Source organism: Hibiscus syriacus, unplaced genomic scaffold (assembly GCF_006381635.1).
Source record: "Hibiscus syriacus cultivar Baekdansim isolate YM2019G1 unplaced genomic scaffold, ASM638163v2 tig00110156_pilon, whole genome shotgun sequence".
In the NCBI taxonomy this organism is placed as follows: domain Eukaryota; kingdom Viridiplantae; phylum Streptophyta; class Magnoliopsida; order Malvales; family Malvaceae; genus Hibiscus; species Hibiscus syriacus.
Window position 1 is genome coordinate 340,898 of NW_024062606.1, and position 21,128 is coordinate 362,025.

General features: G+C 34.0%; 2 protein-coding genes, 1 long non-coding RNA gene and 1 pseudogene across 5 annotated transcripts; 2 read left to right on the top strand and 2 right to left on the bottom strand.

The window, feature by feature from the left end:
- The first annotated feature begins 2,599 nt into the window (after positions 1 to 2,599).
- LOC120215907 (conserved oligomeric Golgi complex subunit 7-like) lies at positions 2,600 to 16,917 on the top strand. Of its 2 annotated transcripts, XM_039213437.1 has the most exons (11): positions 2,600 to 2,609; positions 12,444 to 12,733; positions 13,164 to 13,253; positions 13,356 to 13,475; positions 13,573 to 13,674; positions 13,781 to 14,061; positions 14,443 to 14,588; positions 14,711 to 14,909; positions 15,275 to 15,935; positions 16,146 to 16,478; positions 16,598 to 16,917. In XM_039213437.1, exons 2-11 carry the CDS (start codon positions 12,449 to 12,451, stop codon positions 16,874 to 16,876), a joined length of 2,496 nt encoding a protein of 831 aa, XP_039069368.1. In that variant the 5' UTR covers positions 2,600 to 2,609; positions 12,444 to 12,448; the 3' UTR covers positions 16,877 to 16,917. The 2 variants fall into 2 exon arrangements, with proteins under 2 accessions (XP_039069368.1, XP_039069366.1); XM_039213435.1 differs by lacking the exon at positions 2,600 to 2,609 and having other exon boundaries at positions 12,358 to 12,733.
- Positions 7,035 to 17,290, top strand: LOC120215910. Its single transcript, XR_005524999.1, has 3 exons — positions 7,035 to 7,044; positions 11,713 to 11,717; positions 17,157 to 17,290. It is a non-coding gene; the product is annotated as an uncharacterized LOC120215910 (long non-coding RNA).
- On the bottom strand, positions 10,657 to 11,577 carry LOC120215909 (23.6 kDa heat shock protein, mitochondrial-like). Of its 2 annotated transcripts, none has more exons than XM_039213438.1 (2): positions 11,258 to 11,577; positions 10,657 to 11,157 (listed from the first exon to the last, which is right to left on the bottom strand). In XM_039213438.1, the coding sequence occupies exons 1-2, from the start codon at positions 11,475 to 11,477 to the stop codon at positions 10,754 to 10,756; spliced, it is 624 nt and encodes a 207-aa protein (XP_039069369.1). In that variant the 5' UTR covers positions 11,478 to 11,577; the 3' UTR covers positions 10,657 to 10,753. The 2 variants fall into 2 exon arrangements, with proteins under 2 accessions (XP_039069369.1, XP_039069370.1); XM_039213439.1 differs by having other exon boundaries at positions 11,261 to 11,576.
- Positions 17,175 to 18,542, bottom strand: LOC120215908 (annotated as a pseudogene).
- Between the last annotated feature and the right edge of the window lie 2,586 nt (positions 18,543 to 21,128).

A 21,128-nucleotide genomic window follows, 5' to 3' on the forward strand; every position in this document is an offset into this window, starting at 1 on the left:
CTGTTTCATAACTTAAAAAATTAAGTGTTTATATTTTCTTTTTCTTTTTTTTTATTATTTCAATTAAAAAAATTAGTTAATTTTAATTTATATTTAATTTTATTACTAAATATTAGTTTAAATATTATAAAAAATAAATGAATTTTGTAGTTCCAATAAAATAAAATAAAAACAAATATTTATTATTAATATTAATTTATGTAGATATCTATCTTTTTTCTATGATAAGATTTTGATGTATATTGTCATTAGGTCTTTAATATTTATTAGTATTAAAATTGTATATTACATCTATTACTTATGACTATAAATATAAAGGTTAAAAATATATATTTTTTTATATAAAAAATTTAGGTCAATCAAATTTCATTTAAATTTGTGGTAGAAGCATAAATATAGATATTAAAAGAATGGGTAAAGTACTGAAATGTTCCCTTGACTATAGCTTATTGCTTTGTTGAGTCATCTGACTATTAAAAGTTACAAAATGGTCCTTCGACTATAGGACGTTGCTTTGTTGAGTGCCTCAACTATTAGAAGTTACAAAATGGTCATTTAACTATTCATTATATTCCAAACTCGTTATTTTTCGTTAAAAAATTAACGATAGTCTGAGTTGAATGTTAATATGATGTCTGAGATGTGATAACAGTTTGAGATTCTGATCAATCACATAATGATGTTGAAGAATTAATTGCTCAGATAGGGTGTTTGCTACAGTTCGAACGTTGGTCGTCAGGTGGTCCGGGCGACCAAGGAGGTCGCCAAGTCGTCCGAGCGACCTGTGCTACGTTGTTGTTGCTGCTCTTCACGTGCATGGGCCATGCAATCCAAGCGACCATGGAGGTCGTCGTGCCGTCCGAGCGACCTTAATAGGTCGCCATGTGATCCCCGCGACCAAACTGCTGCCCGTGATTCCTGCCTCTACTCCCGCGCATGATGCTGCTGCAATAATGCCCTGCATGATTTGAGGCAATAATTCATGCATTATTCACACGTGAAAAATGCTTGAATTATTGCAGTAACAAGTTTAGGTTTCAGGGGCCGATTTAGGGTTATATATTGCTTGGCCATGGGTATGGGGTACGGTTAAGAAGAAAGAAAGGAAGAAGAAAGAAATGAAAGGAATAAGAAAGGAAGAAGAAGAAAGGGAAAAGAAGAGATCGGGTAAAAGTTTGTTAGTTTAAATTATTAGTTTATTAGTTTAAGTTGTATTATATTAGTTTGTCAGTTTAAGTTATATATTATATTTATATAAAAAATTAGTTAATTAGTTTCTTAGTTTCTTAGTTTAAGTTATATTATATGTAAAAAAATTATTTAATTAGTTTATTAGTGTGTTTAAACTTATATTAGGGTCTGTTTGTTTGGGGGAAAACCAATTACAGAATTGGTTTTTCCCGAAATCTCGTGTTTGTTTCATGTAATTCATTTTCCGGAAAATATTTTTCCGTGTTTGTTTCATGTAATTCGTTTTACGAAAAATGTTTTCTAGTGTTTGGTTGGAGGAAAACTGGTTGGTCAACGTAAAACATTTTCCTGGTCAACAGAATTTCCTTTGTGTTTTCTGGAAAATAACTTACGGTCTGATTTTCTGTAAGTCATTCTCTGAACTTTTCACTTCAAAGAATAAATATTCAAAATAATTTTATTTTATGAATTTAATATTAATAAAATATTTTAATATCATTTTAATCAAAATATTAATTATTAAAATATTTAAAATATATTTATTAATATTTCTAATAATATAATATTATATTTTTAACATTATACTAAAATAATCAATTATATTATAAATAATATAAGATATTATATTTTTATTTTAATAATATATAATAAATTATTAATAAAATGTATATTATTTGTTAATTTCATAGAAATGATATTATTAAATTATTAATAATTAATAATATTATTTATATATTTAATATTAATATAATAATAATATAACACTAGTAGAAAAAAGTTTAAACAACATCTTCCAAACATCGTAAAATGTTTTCCAGATGTTTTTCAGAAAAATGTAATTCATTTTATGGAAAATAGTTTTTGGAAAACGTTTTCCATAAATGTAATTCATTTTCCAGAATTCAAATTCCAGTAATTCATTTTTTAAAAAATCAATTACAGCCAAACAAACAGACCCTTAGTTTGTTTGTTGAAGTTGAAGTTATATTATAAAAAAAATAATGCTTAATTAGTTTGTTAATTTGTTATTTTAAGTAAATTATATTATAATAAAAGAAATAGTTTATTAGTTTAAGTTATAATTTGTTATTTTTTGTTGTTATGTAAATTAGTATTATATTAGATTATATAAGATTAATTTGTTTAATTTATTGTTGTTTAAAAAAATATTTTATTTACACCTACAGGGCATTATTCCACAACTTTTGTCCACTTACATATTGATTTGAAGAAAGAAAAAAGAAAGGAAATGAAGAAAACATAAATACGCAGGTAATTTGTTATTTTTTGTTGTTGTAATGTGTAAATTAGTTAGTTAATTAATTTATAGTAGATTATATAAAATTAATTTTTTTAATTTATTATTGTTTAAAAAATATTTTGTTTAAAAATAGTTATTGTTGTTTAAAAAAATATTTTGTTTAATTTATATTAGATTATGTGTAAATTAGTAAGGAGTAAAAATTGAATCGAATATAATCTTAAAATTTATAAAAATTAATTAACAAATTTGTCAGATATTTAAAAAATAAAAAAAATATCAAACTAATTATTATTATTATTAATCATTACTAAATGATTAGTATCAAATTCAAATCATTAAATATTTATAATAAATAATTATTAGTAATCATTACTAAATCATGTCATTATTAAATCATTAAATATCAAATCATTAGATTAATAATAATTATTAAATTATTATTAGTAATATTAGTAATTAATTAATCATGTTAAATAATTATTAGTAATAATATTAGCAATTATTGGTGCAATGTTGGTTATTTTTTAATTAATTTATTTTTATTCAAATTAATTTATATTATTTTTTATTTTATCGTTAATATTTAATTTTTAAAAATATAAAAATTTTATTTTATCGTTAATATAATAGTATAGTATAGTATATTATATTATTTATTTAATGATTTATGAAATTATCTTATCAAATTTTTTAATCTAAATTTATATATATATTTTATTTGTAGAGAAAATGAGCAACAACTTTTTCACGATTGTCCATTATAATGGACAGATTATGGAAAATGAGGTCGGAATTATTTTTCAGTCTTAAAAACCAATAAATATAATGTTCAAAAGAGACATCACATTTGTAGAAATGAAACAGAAGATAGAAAGAAAAATTCGAGCTGTAGTTGATGGTTTGATATATAGGTTTATGATATGTCTCAACCCAGTTAGATATGTTGTTGTACCACTTGAAGAAGATGATGATATTGAAACCATGATTGGATTACATGTGTCAACCAATATAGCACTTATTTAGTTATTTGTTGATGTGTGTAACATATATGATGTTCCTGAGTCATCAAGAAATATGGCTCGAAATTCATCTGAAATGGCTTTCGATAGTGAGTTTGAGGACCCGACATACATGTGCCTAAACAGCTTTATGACACTATTGGAAAGTGGAAATGAAGTCAGAGGGATATCCGCAGCAGCAGAGTATGAGACAAGAAACATACACCATTCGGAATTAACTGTTGATATTGATGCTGAAAATCGATGGGGAGAAATTCATGATGATTCAAGCGAAGATGAAGAAATCGAAGAACCCGTTTTGGGCGACGATAATAATGTTTTCGGTGGAGGTGCAATTGACTTGGCCATTGATGAAGTTCTGACACCGTATGAAGCTACTCCTCACATGTACGAGATAGATTATGATGCGATGAGGGCACCTAAATTCCCAGACATACCACATTTACCTCCGTACCAAAAGGCTGAATCATTCAAAAATTTTGGTGAATTTTCAGTTGGGGTGCAATTCAGAGGAAAAAATGAAGCTACGCCGACGATTAAAGAGTGTTGCATCAAATGCCATGTTGATGTTCATGTTGTAGAGTCCAACCAGAAAATCCTATACGCGAAGTGTGTTAAATATGGCCCAGAGTGCAAGTGCAATATCAAAGTGTCGAAAATTCAAAGGCATGATGCTTGGGTCATCACAAGGTACAATGGTCCTCACACGTGTTTATGAAACTCCATCGAACAAGATCACCGACTATTGGACTCCGTTGTAATATGCGAATACGTGAAGGTGATGGTTGAAAAGAATCTAAGGACTCTTGTTCAGTGTTAGTTGCATCTATTCGAAGCCAATTTGGATATCAAGTAAAATGTGGCAAGGTGTGGAATGCGAAGGTGAATACAATGAAGCTGACATATGGAGATTGAGATACATCGTACAATGAGCTACCACATTTTCTACAAGCAATAAAATGATTTATCCCAGGAACCATAGTGAAGTCTCAAACCATGCCCGCATATGACGAAGAAGGTCAACTTGTGTTAGGAAAGAAAATATTTCATAGACACTTTTGGGCATTCAAGTCATGTATTGAAGGATTTCCATTTTGTAAACGTATTATCCAAGTAGATGGTACGTGGTTGTATGGTCAATATAGGCATGTACTCTTGATGGAAGTTGCGTAAGATGGTGAGCGAAATATCTTTCTAATTGCATTCTCCATTGTTGAGGGAGAGACAACAGAGGCTTGGGATTTCTTTTTGACCAATCTATGTCAATATGTTGTTTGAGAAAATGAAGTTTGCTTGATATCCAATAGAGGAACGGGTATTTTGGCGGCAATTAAACGACCAGGAAGTCATTGGATACTTTCGCATGCATATTCGACATTTTGTATCCGTCATATTGGTAAGAATAATATCGGCCATTTTCATAACGCACACATTCGTAGCGAGATAGTAAGCATGGGTAAGTTTTATTTTTAATATTTGTGCATTTTTTATGTGGTTTTTTTAATTGATGTTTAACACAATATATTATGAAACAGGATATGAACTATACCGACCAAATTTTGATAAGAGATTGGAGAATTTGAAGGTATTTTATGATGATTAGCGTGTTTAGAAGTGGGCTTCAAAAATACCGCGGGAAAAATGGTCGCATGTATACGATGAAGGTCGACGATACGGACATATGACCATAAATCTTGCTGAGGCCATTAATTCAGTACTAAAAGGTACATGTCATCTCCCAATAGCGAGTGTGGTGAAATAGACGTACTTTAGGTTGACTAAGGTTTGGTCCGATAAAGGTAAGGAAATTGAGTGTCTCATAAATAGAGGTCAAACTTGGGCTCCTACAGTGGTGGAAGCAAATGAACGATTGGCAACATTAATGGTTGTTTATAATTTCGATCGAGTTGGTCATACTTTTGTTATGTCATGCATACGCCGTAACGTCAGAGGAGAATACCAAATATTTAGAGTTGATTTATGACACAAATGTTGTGATTGTGGTCGCTTTCAGGCATGGAAATATTTGTGTGCTCATGCAGTCGCTAAATGTATGTATGTTGGTGTAAGTGCATACACTTATGTTGATGAATGCTTTCACCTACATAGGATATTAAATGTCTAAAGCTATGTGTTCAAGCATATCCTAAATGAATCATATTGGCCCAAAAAGGATCATGATGAATGGCTGCCAAATCCAATGCTTCGTAGAATTCCAAAGGGTCGACCTGAGTCCAATCGTATTCATACTAGTATGGATTTTCATGCTAGAGAGAGATGTCAACCAAAGAGATGCGAATTATGTAGGGGTGAAGGTCTTTAAAAAAACAAATGTCCTAATTTACCAAGTATATGCCTCATTAGTAATCATATTTGTATTTCTATGTATTTATATATTTGATTTTGTAATAATGAATCGATTTTTGCAAGGAAATTTATGAAATTTTTTATCTTAAATTATTAAATCTTTGAATTTAAGTTGAATTTATGTTTTATAACTAATAATTATTAAATCAAATTTATGTATTTTTAATAATATTTAAGTTCATTTTTAATTGAATTATTTATATTTTATTTATATTTTATCTTATTATTATTTATAAATATTCGAATTTATTCAATTTAAATCGAATTTATAAAATTTATGTATGGACAAAATAGCTGAAAAAATGCATGGGGATTATTTCCCCCCAAAATAATTAATAATGATTTAGTAATGATTACTAATAATAAATAATTATTAATGATTTAGATTTAATAATGATATGATTTAATAACGATTATTAATAATTATTTATTATAAATATTTAATGATTTGAATTTGATATTAATGATTTAGTAATGATTACTAATAATAAAATTATAAGATTTAATAATGATTTGATAATAATGTTTTAATAATGATTACTACTAATTTGATAATATTTTTTATTTTTTAAATACCAAACAAATTTGATAATTAATTTTTATAAATTTTAAGATTATATTCGATTCAATTTTTACTCCTTACTCAAATGAAGAACTTTTACTAAAGATTTTGAAATTTAATCGAGTAAAATACTCAATTTAAACTAAGTAGTATCGATACTGCTAAGGCTGTACCGATACCATGGAAACAGAACCTCAAAATAGTATCGATACTACTAATAATTTATTATTAATATTTAATGATTTGATATTTAATGATTTAGTAATGATATGATATAGTAATGATTACTAATAATGATTTATTATTAGTATTTAATGATTTGATACTAATGATTTAGTAATGATTATTAATAATAAATTATAATAATTACTTATAATGATTTAATAATATAATATTTAAGTTTAAATATTTTACATATTTAAGTTTATTTTAAATTGAAATTTAAGTTTTTAAGATAAGGTTAAAAAATTCTAAATACATAACTTATGTTTACAAAGTAAAATACTAGTCTAATTTAAATATTTAATTTTAAACAAATAACAATTGAGTTTATAATTTTTGTCGGGTGTTGTTAAATGATAATGTCGGGGTGGATGTCTGATGTGTTGTGGTCGTTGCGAATGCTCAGTAGTATGGTACTCGTCCTCCTCATTCATTGGAGGCATTTCAATTGGTGTTGTAAATATATTCCAACCACTATGCTATACCATTCCACCAGTTTGCTCTTTCATCCCACTTGGAAATGTTGACTGACAACTAATGGTATTTGACATCATAGATGTCATTTGGTCAAAATCATATGTCAACTCAAACATGGAGAGTAGATGAGTTCCTGAGGCTGCACAAACTCTGGTACGTATGCCGGGATAGTAAAATCATCAAATGCATGATGCATCGATCCCGCATCGTCAAACGGTTGTGGTGCGCTATTATCCACATGGGTTATTTCCGCTTCAGGTTGTTAAGATGAACTCTCAGTCCCACTCGGTAGAAAGTATTCAGATTTACCAAATTTTTTTCTTAAATTTCAAAAACTGTCGCCTTTCTACCCTTGTTGTCAAGAACGACTTTCCATTATCCCAATAATAATCAAGGTAAGCCGAAGTCTCAAAATTAAAGTCATCATCTTGAATGAGATCAAGAGTTGGCAAGAATAAAACCATATTGTTCAAAGCATTAATGTAGTTTGCATGCTTCTCAACCCAATTCACCTTTTCTTTACGGCGACCATCTAATTTGTGGAGATGGTCATGCGTCTCAACCCAATTCACATGATGGTGACCATCTAATTTGTGGAGGTGGTCATGATCCCATGGACTCTGCGAAATAGGTTGGTAGAATCCGAATTGCCTCAACACTCTATCATCAATTTGGATCTCAACAAAAGTAAAATTAATCAATGGTGTAACATATTATATATACCTCTTTTTTGCCCTTAATGTCGATCTTCAGCCGAAACTCTTTAATATTGTTGTGCACCAATCCCGTGCCTTCTATTTTATTCCTTCACCTGTATATCAATCAAAACAAAAATATGACCATTTTGTTCAATATTTGTAATCAAATAAATAATTTATAATTAATATTTTATATTAAAATAGAGAATTCATATTACCTTCCGATAAGTAGAAAGTCAACCACAGTCCGACTAATCGGTATAAAAAACGGAAGTCTATGCCAAGCCCATAATTATAGCAGCATCAGACATCCACCAATTTATGTTGTATTCTTATTATTCACGACTAATGATGCCTTGCAGATCTGACGATACAAGAACGCCAATATCACCGATCCCTAGTTATATTGCCTAATATTCACAAAATTTCTTAAAAATAAAAGATACTGAGTGTGAACTAGATTACCGGATTTATCCGGCATCAAACTTCCCCCAATCAACTGCAATATATATGCTCGTGTTGGATATATAATTTATTGTTTCCGTACTATTTCGTTGGAGCTAAAATTGATTCTTCAACCATGACAACTTCACACGCCACCCTTTACACTATGGTGTTATTGCCGTTTGCCCAAGAAATACACTGTAAAATTGTTCCACATTATTTTACTAATTGGTCATTACCACCGACATCCCATTTGTTTGGACCCCGAGTTGCATTGCCACATCTTTAAGAGTTATCGTACATTCTCCACATGAAAAATGAAATGTGTGAGTTTCTGGTCTCCAACGTTCAATCAACGCACTGATCAAACCTGTGACCAACTTGTATTCTCGCACAAATGTTACATAGTAAAATCCAACATGTTGCAAGTTTTCTTCTATCAATTAGTGTGGCTTGACCGGAATATTTAGCCGATGACGAAGGACTCATTGCTCATCCCCTGCAATTAAATAATTCAAAAAATTTATCACAATCATAAAATAATCTTTAAATATTTAATAATAATAATAATTTATTAAACAAATATTTTATTTTATTAAATAATAATAACACCATTATTCCCAAATGAGTAGAAATATGTTGATTGTCAAGTCTCAGCAGTGAATTTTGTGCAACCATTCGAATGAATTTGTAAAAAAAATAAAACAACAATATTTAAAAAATTATTTAATATAATCTAATGTTAACTGACTAATTTACACTACACAAGAACAAAAAATAACAAATTATAACTTAAACTAATAAACTATTTTTTTATTATAATCAAACTTAACTTAAACTAACAAACTAAAAAACTAATTAGCTAATTTTTTTTATATAATATAACTTCAACAAACAAACAAACTAATATAAATTAAACGACATATAATAAAAATATTAATGTAACTTAAACTATAACTATTTTTTTAATAAAATAACGACATATAATAAATTAAATATAATTCAACAAACAAATTTAATATAATTCTTCAACATTAATCTAACTTAAACTAACAAACTAATTAAATAATTTTTTTTATATAATATAAATAGCCCTAAATTATACCCTAACTAACTAACTAACTAACAAACTAATAATTTAAACTAATTTAAAAATTACAAAATTACCTTACGATCCCTTCTTCTTCCTCCTTTCTTCTCCCTTTCTTTCTTCTCCCTTTTTTTCTGCTTACAACCTAACTCCCCGCTCAATATATAACAACCCGGGCGTTGAAGCCAATAATTCATGCAACAATTATTGCTGCCCTACCCGTGAATGCTGCAATAATACAGCTATTATAGCTACGTACAAGGGCCGTTGCTGCGGGAGCAGACTATACAGAACCTTGGTCGTCCGGATTACATGTCAACCTGCTTGGTCACTCGGACGGCACGACAACCTCCATGGTCACTTAAATTGCTTGGCGACCTACGTGCGTGAAGAATTGCAATAGCAACAACGCAACACAGGTCGCTCGAACGGTTTGGTGACCTCCTTGGTCGCCCGAAGCACCTGGCGACCAACGTTCGAACTGTAGCAATCACCCCATTTCAGCAAACAAGTCCTCGACAACATTATCTCACGATTTTTTTTCAATGCATTATCTCACGAATTTTGCCATAATTTACTTATAAATTTATAAATTATCTACCAATAATGATTATAATAAGATTCGAACATAACATTACATGTTCAAATTCTAAAATTTCAATCACTTATACCAATACTCATTAGTAAAATTAAAAAATATATTATAAACAAGTTATAATAACACAATTCTCTCCTTATTTTTATATCTCTTATTTTTTTCTATTGTTTTTTTCTTTTTTATTTAAAAATATCTGGATAATCAGATGAAAAAGTGAAATGGATAAAGGTATCAATTGGAAGGTATACAAAATAATTTATTTGCACGGCAATAGCCATAGACGAAGCTTAGTAGAGTTCAGTGTTCTTGTGTCAGCTCTTTTATTATGTAATAATATGAAATATATGTATATTTATAATATTGTTACTGAAACAAAAACAGAGTCCCGCACTCCAATCCCACAATTTGACACATCTTTACCTTGTTATGGAGTTGCAATGGTCATCTCGGTGATTATCACGAAATCACTATTTGTCAACCTTGTTATGGAGTTACGACGATCGTCGCGGTGATTATTGTGAAACCACAATTTTAGGTTTGTTCGTCACGGTTTAAAGTTCATCGAATATTGTCACTTGACTATTCATCGGATAGTTAATCGTCGATGAAGATGAGATCAAATAGAGAATCGATATACAATAACGACGCCGACAAACGGCAACAAGCGTAGATATGAAAATTAAGATTTCCAAATTCAAAATGACGTTAACTTCAAAATTAACACTTTTTTCGTACTATATTTTCAATCCCTTATTTACCCATACCAAATCCCAGAAAGGCCCCTACCAAAGAAAAACCCAATCAGCTCTTCTGCTAGAAAATTAGTTGATTTGAACCTGAAAAACATCATTCTTCTCCTCCTTGATCTTAGGAACCACCACTTTGAGTACACCGTTCTTCATCTCCGCCTTAATCTGATCGGTCTTGTAAACTTTGTCAGGCAAATGGATCCTGCTGGTGTACCTACCGTCAGTTTCCTCCTTGTCAGATTCTTTGGCCTCGCCTTTGATAACCAGAGTGTTCTGTTCCACGGAAACTTTGACATCCTCTTTCCCCAGCCCCGGCATGTCAATCCTTAGGTTCAAGGCGTCCTCCGTTTCTTTGGCGTCCCAGCTCCGGCGGAGACCCCCTCCCATTCCACGTGAAGCAGAGACGATTGGGTTCTCCATCATCATGTTCAGAACTTGGCTCAGGCTCCTCGTTGGGGAGAACGGATCAAACACATCTGCATATAAAAAATGGATTGCCCAAATCAGCATCAAATTTAGTTATATAGAAGAACAAAAACAAAAGGACACGAAATGGAAAACAGAATGGTAGACGACTACCTGAGAAGAAGCCATCACCGAGGCGAGAAAGTGAACGAACGCGGCGGCGATCGTCGCTGAAGTCACTCTCGTGACCGTCGTCGTCGTCGAACTCACGGATGGCGTTGGTTTTGAAGAGCCTGGAGGTGGACGGAGCAACGGCCATTGGGCGGACCACGCACAAGGAGCTAGGAAGGATGTTCGATGAAACGAGTCTCCTCAGAGCTAGAGAAGCCATTGATATTTGATTTGTAAGTAAAAAATTAGCAGAATCGCTTGTGAGAGCAGATGGATAATTAGGAGCCAGTAATTACTTGAAGAGTTTGCCTGCTGGAGGAGGGGTAGATAGTGGGTCTTTTATACAATGGAAGGAGGAAGATGCTAGAGAGATTTCTAGAAGGATTACGCAGGTATTAGATGATTCTCGAAGCACTCGTCACATATAATGGCTAGAGTTATGTTTGTCCTCCAAGAAAACGTAAATAAAAGTTATTGGGCTTAGGCCTATATGCAATTTGTTTTTTTCATTTCTTCTAATGGTTTCTAGAAAAATCGCGAGGTCCCTCATCTTCCTAGTGTCATTATTTAAGCTAAGAATTATCAAAAAATCATGAAACTAATATTTTAAGTTTAATTGTGTCACTATTTCAAAATTATATCAAAATATTAATAAAAGGCTTAGGCATGAGACTTCAATAAAAGGTTTATATGTTTAACTACTAAACTAAATTATTTAATTATTTTTTTCTTGAAGTGGGATTAAAATTAAATACAGAAATAAATTAATTTTTAAATGAATTAGAAAATAACTTTAATCTAAATTTCTATTTTCACCAGAATTTAAAGTAATTATTAATTTGATTAAAAATGTAATAATTATATATGGGTTGATGGTCACCCCTACGTGGGCTAATGTGTTCGGGCTTATGTTTGAGGTTTGGGGTGCAGTTGATTCTTCTGGCAAACGACTATCGGTGCGCCAACAAAATTTAGTTAAATTTTGAAAGAGAACGTTCTGAACGTCATCATAAGGCCCACGGTCCACAGCTCACAGCTGACGGCCCTGTTAATACCGAAAGGCAACTCAACTCCACTCCCCTATCGTCATTTTGCACCATTAGCAACAGCAACGAATACTTGCTCCGGAAAACCAACAAAATCGTCCTCTGTGCTGACCTGTTGGCCTTAGAGGCCTGAAGAAAAGATACAATGATGCTAGATCTTGGTCCTTTTTCAGAGGAGAAATTCGATCCGAAGAAATGGATAAACACGGCGTGCAAGACACGGCAACCTCAGGATTCCCTCGACAAGCACATGGTGGATCTCGAAATGAAGCTCCAAATGGTATCCGAAGAGATCGCCGCTTCGCTCGAGGAGCAAAGTTCTTCCGCTCTCCTCCGTGTCCCTCGCGCTACCCGTGATGTTCTCCGTCTTCAAGACGATGCCGTTTCTCTCCGCAATTCTGTTGCCGGCATCCTCGACAAGCTCAAGAAGGTATGATACTTGCCTTTCAGATCTTATATCGTTTCAATCTTGCTGGAGTACTTCTCTGGAAACTCGAAAGATTCCTTGTTCATCGGAGGTCAAAATGATATGATTTGTTTATGTTTGAGCTGAACCGAAATTCAATTCCCCCTACTTAAAGATTTAAGATAAAATGTTAATCTTACGCTTAAATTCGTCATATTCTAGTGCCATGGAATAGTATTTGTTTATATTTGAGCTGAATTGAGATTCGATTCCTTTTATATTCTGAATTAAGCTAAAAAGTTAACCGTTAGAGTAATCTTACGCTTATATTTTGTTAAGTTTTAATGCCATGAAATAAGATTGGATTTGATGTAGGTTTTATAATTAATTTATGGATCTGAAAATGAATTTACTTTCTACCTTGATCTCGCAACTTACTGGCTCGTATTTGCAGGCAGAGGGATCATCGGCAGAGTCTATATCTGCTCTTGCTAAAGTTGACACTGTCAAGCAGCGAATGGAAGCTGCATACGAGACACTGCAAGTGAGGATCATTGATTATTTCGTCCTGACCTTTCTCATATTCAACTTTTGAAGTTCGAGTTAGTGTTGCTGAATATTTGTTTGATTGTATCTGCAAAAACAGGATGCCGCTGGATTAACACAACTTAGTGCAACAGTAGAGGATGTGTTTGCCTCCGGGGATCTTCCACGTGCTGCAGAAACCTTGGCTAACATGAGACATTGCTTATCTGCTGTTGGGGAGGTAGCTGTATTTTACAGCTCTTTTTTTATGTTATCTGATTTTTCATCAATAAAAGTTGGTTTCAAGATTTAATTGCTGCACTTAAACCTGTTCTTAGGTGGCCGAGTTTGCGAATATTAGGAAGCAACTTGAGGTCTTAGAGGACAGGTTGGACACAATGGTGCAGCCTCGTCTCACAGATGCATTATCCAATCGCAAGGTTACTATATTTTGTATGTGACATTTGTTGCTTTTTTACTTGCAATTCCCTTGTCCTGTTTTACTAATTGATTGCTCTATACATTTTTACTTATTATTCTATACAGGTTGATGTTGCTCAAGATTTGCGGGGAATACTTATCCGAATTGGTAGATTCAGGTCTCTGGAGTTGCACTATACCAAAGTTCACCTAAAGCCCATAAAGCAGCTCTGGGATTATTTTGACTCTAAAAAGAGAGTTAGTAAGCTTGCTAATGAGAAGAGCGAAGCTGAAAGGCTGGCAAGTAATAATGACTCACAGTCAAGTTCTCTGGCTGTTTCTTTCTCAAGTTGGCTTCCTACTTTCTATGACGAGTTGCTACTCTACCTTGAACAAGAATGGAAGTGGTATTTATTATTGACATTTCAATGCTCCACAGTTAAATTCTCAGAGTCTTTTTCCCATGCATTCTTATTTTATTTTCTGGTAAATTTTAATTGCTTTAGATTCTATGTTACCCTAAAATTTGCTGCAAAAAGAGTTCCTTACTTTGGAATTTATGTTACTTGCTTTCCATATATATATATTTATGCATCTTGTTTTTTGTTTTCAAAGTTGCTTGTTCAACATTCATGAATTGAAGGTTTTTGAAGGAACCAAGCATCAACTAAATTTATCACATTTGTCAGTCTTAATGGAAAATCGGAAAATATTACCGGATGTTTGGGAAATCTCTCTTCCAGAAAATAAATTTGGAATATGAAGATCCACTAAACTCTTCTTCACAGGTGTATGTTTGCTTTTCCTGATGATTATAAGACTCTTGTTCCAAAGCTTCTCACAGAAACCATGGCTGCTGTGGGGTCAAGTTTTGTTTCCCGGATCAACCTTGCTACTGGAGAGGTTGTTCTTGAAACAAAAGCACTTTCTAAGGGTAAAAGTTAACTTTCATGATATTCCTCAAGTTATTATTTGCATTGGTTGATCGATCTACCCGATCTTAGCTGGATAGCTCAGGATTACTTTTTTCCTCACACTCTTTGTTAATGACTTCAGGTATATTAGACATTTTATCTGGAGATCTGCAAAAAGGTAGTAAGATTCAGACTAAGCATCTAGAAGCTCTGATTGATTTACACAATATGACTGTCATCTTTGCAAGAAATATCCAGCATTTATTTTCAGAATCTGATCTCCAAGTTTTAATGGACACACTGAAGGCAGTGTACTTTCCATATGAATCATTTAAACAGAGGTAAGATATTACAAAGATAACAAAATGCAATGCCCATCTTTTGTGTTTTCCTATTTCTACATCTTGGGGCACAAAGTCTACCTCGATATACCTCTCAAACACTTCATTATAATGTATAGGATCTGTACTCAGCTTGTTTATAGGAAACCGACAAATTGTACTGTCTATGTTTCATAACTGTTCTTTTGATTTCTCCCCATTCAAGTTCCATTCGGGTTTAATTTTTTTCCTTTTAAGCAGGGGAGGATGTGGGCAAACCTTTTTACCATGTCTATTATTTCCAATTATTGCAATTTTATCTCTTTTGTATTATAGAGCTTATTTTGGTGTTATCTGTTTTTTAATGAGTTTTGGCTATGTTACAGGTATGGACACATGGAGCGAGCTATCCTCGCCTCTGAGATCGCTGGGGTGGATCTAAGGGGAGCTGTCACACGTGGTGTGGGAGCCCAGGGTATTGAACTTAGCGAGACAGTTCGAAGAATGGAAGAATCTATTCCTCAAGTTATATTACTTCTTGAGGCAGCTGTGGAGAGGTGCCTCAGCTTTACTGGCGGTTCAGAGGCTGATGAGTTGATTCTTGCACTTGATGACATAATGTTACAGTACATTTCTACCCTTCAAGACACCCTCAAATCACTTAGAGCTGTCTGCGGAGTGGACCGCAAGGACTTTGGCTTGGACAAGAAGGAAGGGGCTCAAAATTCAAGAAAAGCTGATTTGATCTCTAATGAAGAGGAGTGGTCAATTGTTCAAGGGGCCTTGCAGATACTCACAGTTGCAGACTGTCTAACAAGCAGATCGTCTGTCTTTGAAGCGTCATTGAGGGCAACTCTGGCTAGATTGAGAACAAGTTTGTCATTTTCAGCATTTGGTTTGAGTTTGGATCAAAACCAGCTGCCTGTCGCAAATGATGATGGAAATGGGGAGCCACCATTGGGTGAAAGAGCTGCCTTGGATGTTGCAGCGGTGCGGCTTGTTAATGTTCCCGAGAAGTCCCGGAAACTATTTAACCTTTTAGATCAGGTAATTGAAAATAAAATATATTCCTCCTTTTTTGTTCGCATATATTATGTGGCATTCAGCCAACAAAAGCTAAAAAGATGCGAGAGGTTAATTTGAAATCCACTTTGTTTACATTAATGTTGCCTAAATTGTCTTATGTTGTGTTCGTTCTGGTGTTAGTAGTCCATTTGACACACTGCATAATGAGAATGATAATTTGTTGTTGTGCAGTCTAAAGATCCTCGATTTCATGCACTTCCGCTTGCATCCCAAAGGGTAGCTGCATTCGCCGAAGCAGTGAATGAGCTGGTGTACGACGTCCTCATATCGAAAGTACGACAACGTCTCAGTGATGTGTCCCGTATGCCGATCTGGTCTGCAGCAGAGGAACAAAGTGCTTTCCCTCTACCAACCTTCAGTGCGTACCCTCAGTCCTATGTGACAAGTGTGGGGGAATATCTTCTCACTTTGCCTCAACAATTGGAACCACTTGCTGAGGGTATTTCTAACAGTGACGCCAACAATGATGAAGCTCAGTTCTTTGCAACAGAATGGATGTTCAAGGTAGCATTCTATCCCATTTTAACTGTTGACCATAAAAAGATGAAAAGATATATATATATATATATATATATTTTAATTTTGTGTAATTAACATTACTATGGCGGTGTTTTTTTGGGAAGGTTGCTGAAGGGGCCACCGCCTTGTACATGGAGCAGCTGCGTGGGATCCAATATATAACAGATCGTGGAGCACAGCAGCTGTCGGTTGATATTGAGTACTTGAGTAATGTGCTGTCTGCTCTCTCAGTGCCAATTCCTCCGGTTCTTGCAACCTTTCAGACCTGCCTTGGGACGCCTAGAGATCAGTTAAAAGACCTGTTAAAGGCCGACAATGGGAATCAACTTGATCTTCCCACTGCCAACCTTGTGTGTAAAATTCGGCGTCTGAATTTGGATTAGTAAATTTTGTGATTTCAAAATAACTCGGATCAACGTGACCATATTGCTTGCATTCCTCAAATTTTACTTCGATGTAGGGATAAATAAGAGACTCAAGTACCTCCACAGATGCATGATATAAATTTAGTCCAAACAAGATAAAAGGAGTTAAACAGTAATATTTCGGCGTCTGAATTTGGATTAGTAAATTTTGTGATTTCAAAATAACTCGGATCACGTGACCATATTGCTTGCATTCCTCAAATTTTACTTCGATGTAGGGATAAATAAGAGACTCAAGTACCTCCACAGATGCATGATATAAATTTAGTCCAAACAAGATAAAAGGAGTTAAACAGTAATATTGTTAGACCTACCTCAACCCTTTTCCTCTCTAGTAATTTCGATGAAAGGGAGTTGGTATGGTCCCAACAAGCTGTGAGTTACCAAGAATAATGTTTCATCCTTGATGACAAAATTCAGCACTATTTCAAAGCACACGTTTGTAAACTAGAAATAAAATAAGAGGTCTACCTCATTGGCTTTCAAAGCCAAAACATCTATTGTACAGAATGGCACTAATTAAGCCGAACCGGACTTCTTGAGGACCTCCTGTGACTATGTCTACCGGGGGAACGGGATCTGCTGCGGTTATGGTGCCTAACCCTGCCTCCATCTCTACCATTCTTGTACCTCCATTTCCTCTCTCCATCCCTACTGCCTCTCCCATTCCGCTCTCGAGACCTTTCACGGTCTAAGTCACGTTCTCGGTATCTGTCCGAATCCTTGTTCGGATCACGATATTTGTCACTATCACCTGAATGACTTCTGCTCCTCCTACTGTCGTATTCCTTCTCCCTCTGATTTCTCCGTTATTCAACTTCTTTTTCTCTAGCTAATATTTCCTCTTCTCTCGCTCTCTCCTTTGCTTCCTGAAAAGTTTGTTCATGTTCTTCATTCACAACAAAAGGTTAAATATGCTGACCCACAAATTATTCTACCAAGAAACATTTACCTTTAACTCAGAGATGAAATCCCTAACCATTCCATAACCAATATGTTGCTTTCCTGTAACATGGGACTGAGTCCTCACAGCAGCATTATTAGCTACTAGAAAAGATCCACAAACCTCACATAGGGCCATTTTCTTCTCCCGTGCAAGCATCAATACTTTGTCATTTTGAGGTTGCTGAGTCAAGACTGTCTTCTCAGCATTAAGTGCCTCCACCTAAACAAATATCACAGAAGGTCAAGCTTCAAACCCTGAACTATCTATTGTGATTTGTGATATATTTAAAAACCAGAAGTTAAATTGAAAAATAAAATTATTAAAGAGGCAATCGAGCAGAAACATACTTTCCAAGGTGGTCAAATGCTGTCCGTCTAGAATATGGCAACACTGAGTGAATGATATCTCACTACTTGTGGATCAATCACTAAATGATAAAGGAAAACCTTAACAGCACCTTTCTCATAAGTGCCTCAGCTTCATCCACCTTTCCAGCTTCACCACGGCTCTCCACTTGCTCCAGCATATTTTTTATTTTTTCCTCTAAGACAGATAGCTGTTCAGACTTTTCTGCAGATAGTGGAGCAGTCGGTGCTGGTTCCACCTCTTGAGCAAGGCGTTCTCGTCCATGCCTAACTCTTCTGTCAAGGTCCATCACCTAGACAGTGTAGGCATGTGAAAATTACAATTGTTGTCACTAGAAATCAAGAGGGATATTAAGTTAAAAAGTGAGGGCATTGGAACCCACTCAAACATCTTGAAGATGCTGAAAATTTGCTTTTAAGACAAAAGGCTAAGGTCCAATGGTTAAAAAATGGTGACAAATGTACCAAATTCTTTCACTCAGCAGTAGCTCTTAAGCACAAAAGAGAAACCATTCGTATCGTGATTGATGATCAAGGCAACAGACTGGAAACTTTTGATTCAATGTCTTCAGAGGTTTCTAACTACTTTTGCAACTTAATTGGTTCTGCTGACCCTGATGTGGTTATTACATATCCTAATCTTCTGCAAAACCTACTGAATTTTTCCTTGACTGAGGATAAATCAAATGAACTTGTGAAAGATATCTCTGAGGATGAAATCAAGATAGCTTTCTTCAGCCAAGGTAATGATAAAGCTCCTGGCCCTGATGGCTACACTCCTTTCTTCTTCAAACAATGCTGGTCCATCATTGATAATGATTTTATTGCTGCCATTAAACATTTCTTTCAAGATATGTTCCTTTTTCCAGCTTTTAATGCCACCTCTATAGCGCTTGTGCCTAAGATCCCTAATCCTTGCAAAGTTAAGGACTTCAGACCTATCTTGTGTTGCTCAGTTGTCTATAAAGCAATTTCTAAAATTCTGGTGAGTAGACTAACAAACATTATTCCTGATCTGGTTACCCTCAACCAAACTACATTCATTAAAGGTAGGAATATTATTGATAATACTCTACTTGCACAAGAACTTGTTAGGGGCTATAGTAGGAAGAAAATTTCTCCTAGATGCTCTCTGAAAGTTGATCTTCATAAAGCTTTTGATACACTTAATTGGGACTTCATTTCTGCTGTTCTTAAAGCCATTGGATTGCCTTCAACCTTTATCACTTGGATTGAAATATGTTTCTCTACTACTAGATACTCGGTTTCGTTTAATGGGAGTTTAATTGGATTCTTTAAAGGGGCGAAAGGAATTAGGCAAGGAGATCCTCTTTCTCCTTTACTATTTGTTCCTTCAATGAATGTACTCTCCAAGCTCCTAAACATAGCAGCTACTAGAGGAATCTTTGGGTTCCATCCTAAATGCAAAAAATTAGGTCTTACTCATCTTTCATTTGCTGATGACATTCTGATTTTCTGCAAGGGATCTACTGAATCTGTTATTGGGGTTAATAGCATTTTAGACCATTTCTACAAAATGTCAGGACTTAAACTCAACGCTTCTAAATGTGAGTTATTTGCTGCTGGTATGACTGCCTCAAAACTGGAAGAAATAAATATGCTTACGGGTTTTAAAATCAGCAGCCTTCCTGTTAGATACTTGGGCATTCCCCTCATAACCAGAAAAATTTCTGAAAAAGACTGCTTGCCTCTCATTGAAAAAATCAAAGCAAGATTGTATCATTGGTCTTCTCAATCTCTTACTTACGCTGGCAGGCTGGAACTAATTAAAACCGTATTATCTAGCCTTACCAATTTTTGGTGTAGGCAAATTTTCTTGTCTCAATCCGTTCTTAAAAAAGTTGAACAAATATGTTCATGGTTTTTCTGGAAAGGAGCTGATCAAAAAGCTTCTGGAGCTAGAGTAAGTTGGCATAACATTTGTTTCCTGAAATCTGAGGGAGACATAAAAACTTGGAACAAAGCTTGCATGCTCCTACTCATTAAAAATATCCTAGCAGGTGAAGGTTCACTTTGGGTGGCATGGATTAAATGCTATGTCCTCAAAGTGTCCTCAAAGATACGGACCTATGGACTGTTAACATCCGTCCATCTCTAAGCTGGAGTGTTAGGAAACTCCTTAAACTGCGATCGGAGGCTTACCCCATTTTGACTAATGGTGCTGTGACAGTGAGATCTATTTGGGATTCTATTCGTGAAAAAAGACCTCTTGTTTCCTGGCAGAAGATTATTTGGTTCCCACTACATATTCCTAAGCATAGTTTAATCTCTTGGATGGCTATGCTTGATAGACTTCCTACAAAGGAAAGACTTCACCGTATGGGACTGATTAACGACTGCAAATGTGTTTTTTGTGACAAACATACTGAAACAAGGGACCACCTATTCCTTCAATGTTCTATGGCAGATTTCATCTGGAAATCTGTTTTCTCTATTTCTGGCATTCAATTTTTTCCAAGTACATGGAATTCTTTTTGTGCATGGGCAACTTCTTCTTGGAAAGGAAAATCTCTGCTCACTTCAATTTTGAAGATAGCTCTCAACGCTACTATCTATTTTCTGTGGGATGAAAGAAACAAGAGACTGTTTTAAAGCCGGTCTAAGAATGCTCAAGAGCTGTTTCAAACCATAAGGGATATAGTCAGGCTACACTTAAGGAATAGGAACTTTAATAGAAATGACAATGTTAATATTACTCTTGTAAGGAATTGGGATATATGTGATCTTTGATTTTCTTTGTAAGTAGGTTGCTCCCTGTATTCCAGTATTTCAGTTACTGATTTTGTATTCTGTTACTGTAGCAATTTGCTATTTGGGTAATAAAATTTTAAATTATCCAAAAAACATTTCTCACAAAATTTAGTCAGTTCAGTTTCAA

Coding starts and splice junctions, on each gene's coding strand:
- LOC120215909 (XM_039213438.1), bottom strand. CDS start 11,477: ATGGCTTCTCTAGCTCTGAGGAGACTCGTTTCATCGAACATCCTTCCT. Junction 11,158..11,257: donor TGATGGCTTCTTCTCAGGTA/GTCGTCTACCAT, acceptor TTTTATATGCAG/ATGTGTTTGATCCGTTCTCC.
- LOC120215907 (XM_039213437.1), top strand. CDS start 12,449: ATGATGCTAGATCTTGGTCCTTTTTCAGAGGAGAAATTCGATCCGAAG. Junction 13,476..13,572: donor GCTTATCTGCTGTTGGGGAG/GTAGCTGTATTT, acceptor ACCTGTTCTTAG/GTGGCCGAGTTTGCGAATAT. Junction 14,589..14,710: donor AACAAAAGCACTTTCTAAGG/GTAAAAGTTAAC, acceptor TAATGACTTCAG/GTATATTAGACATTTTATCT.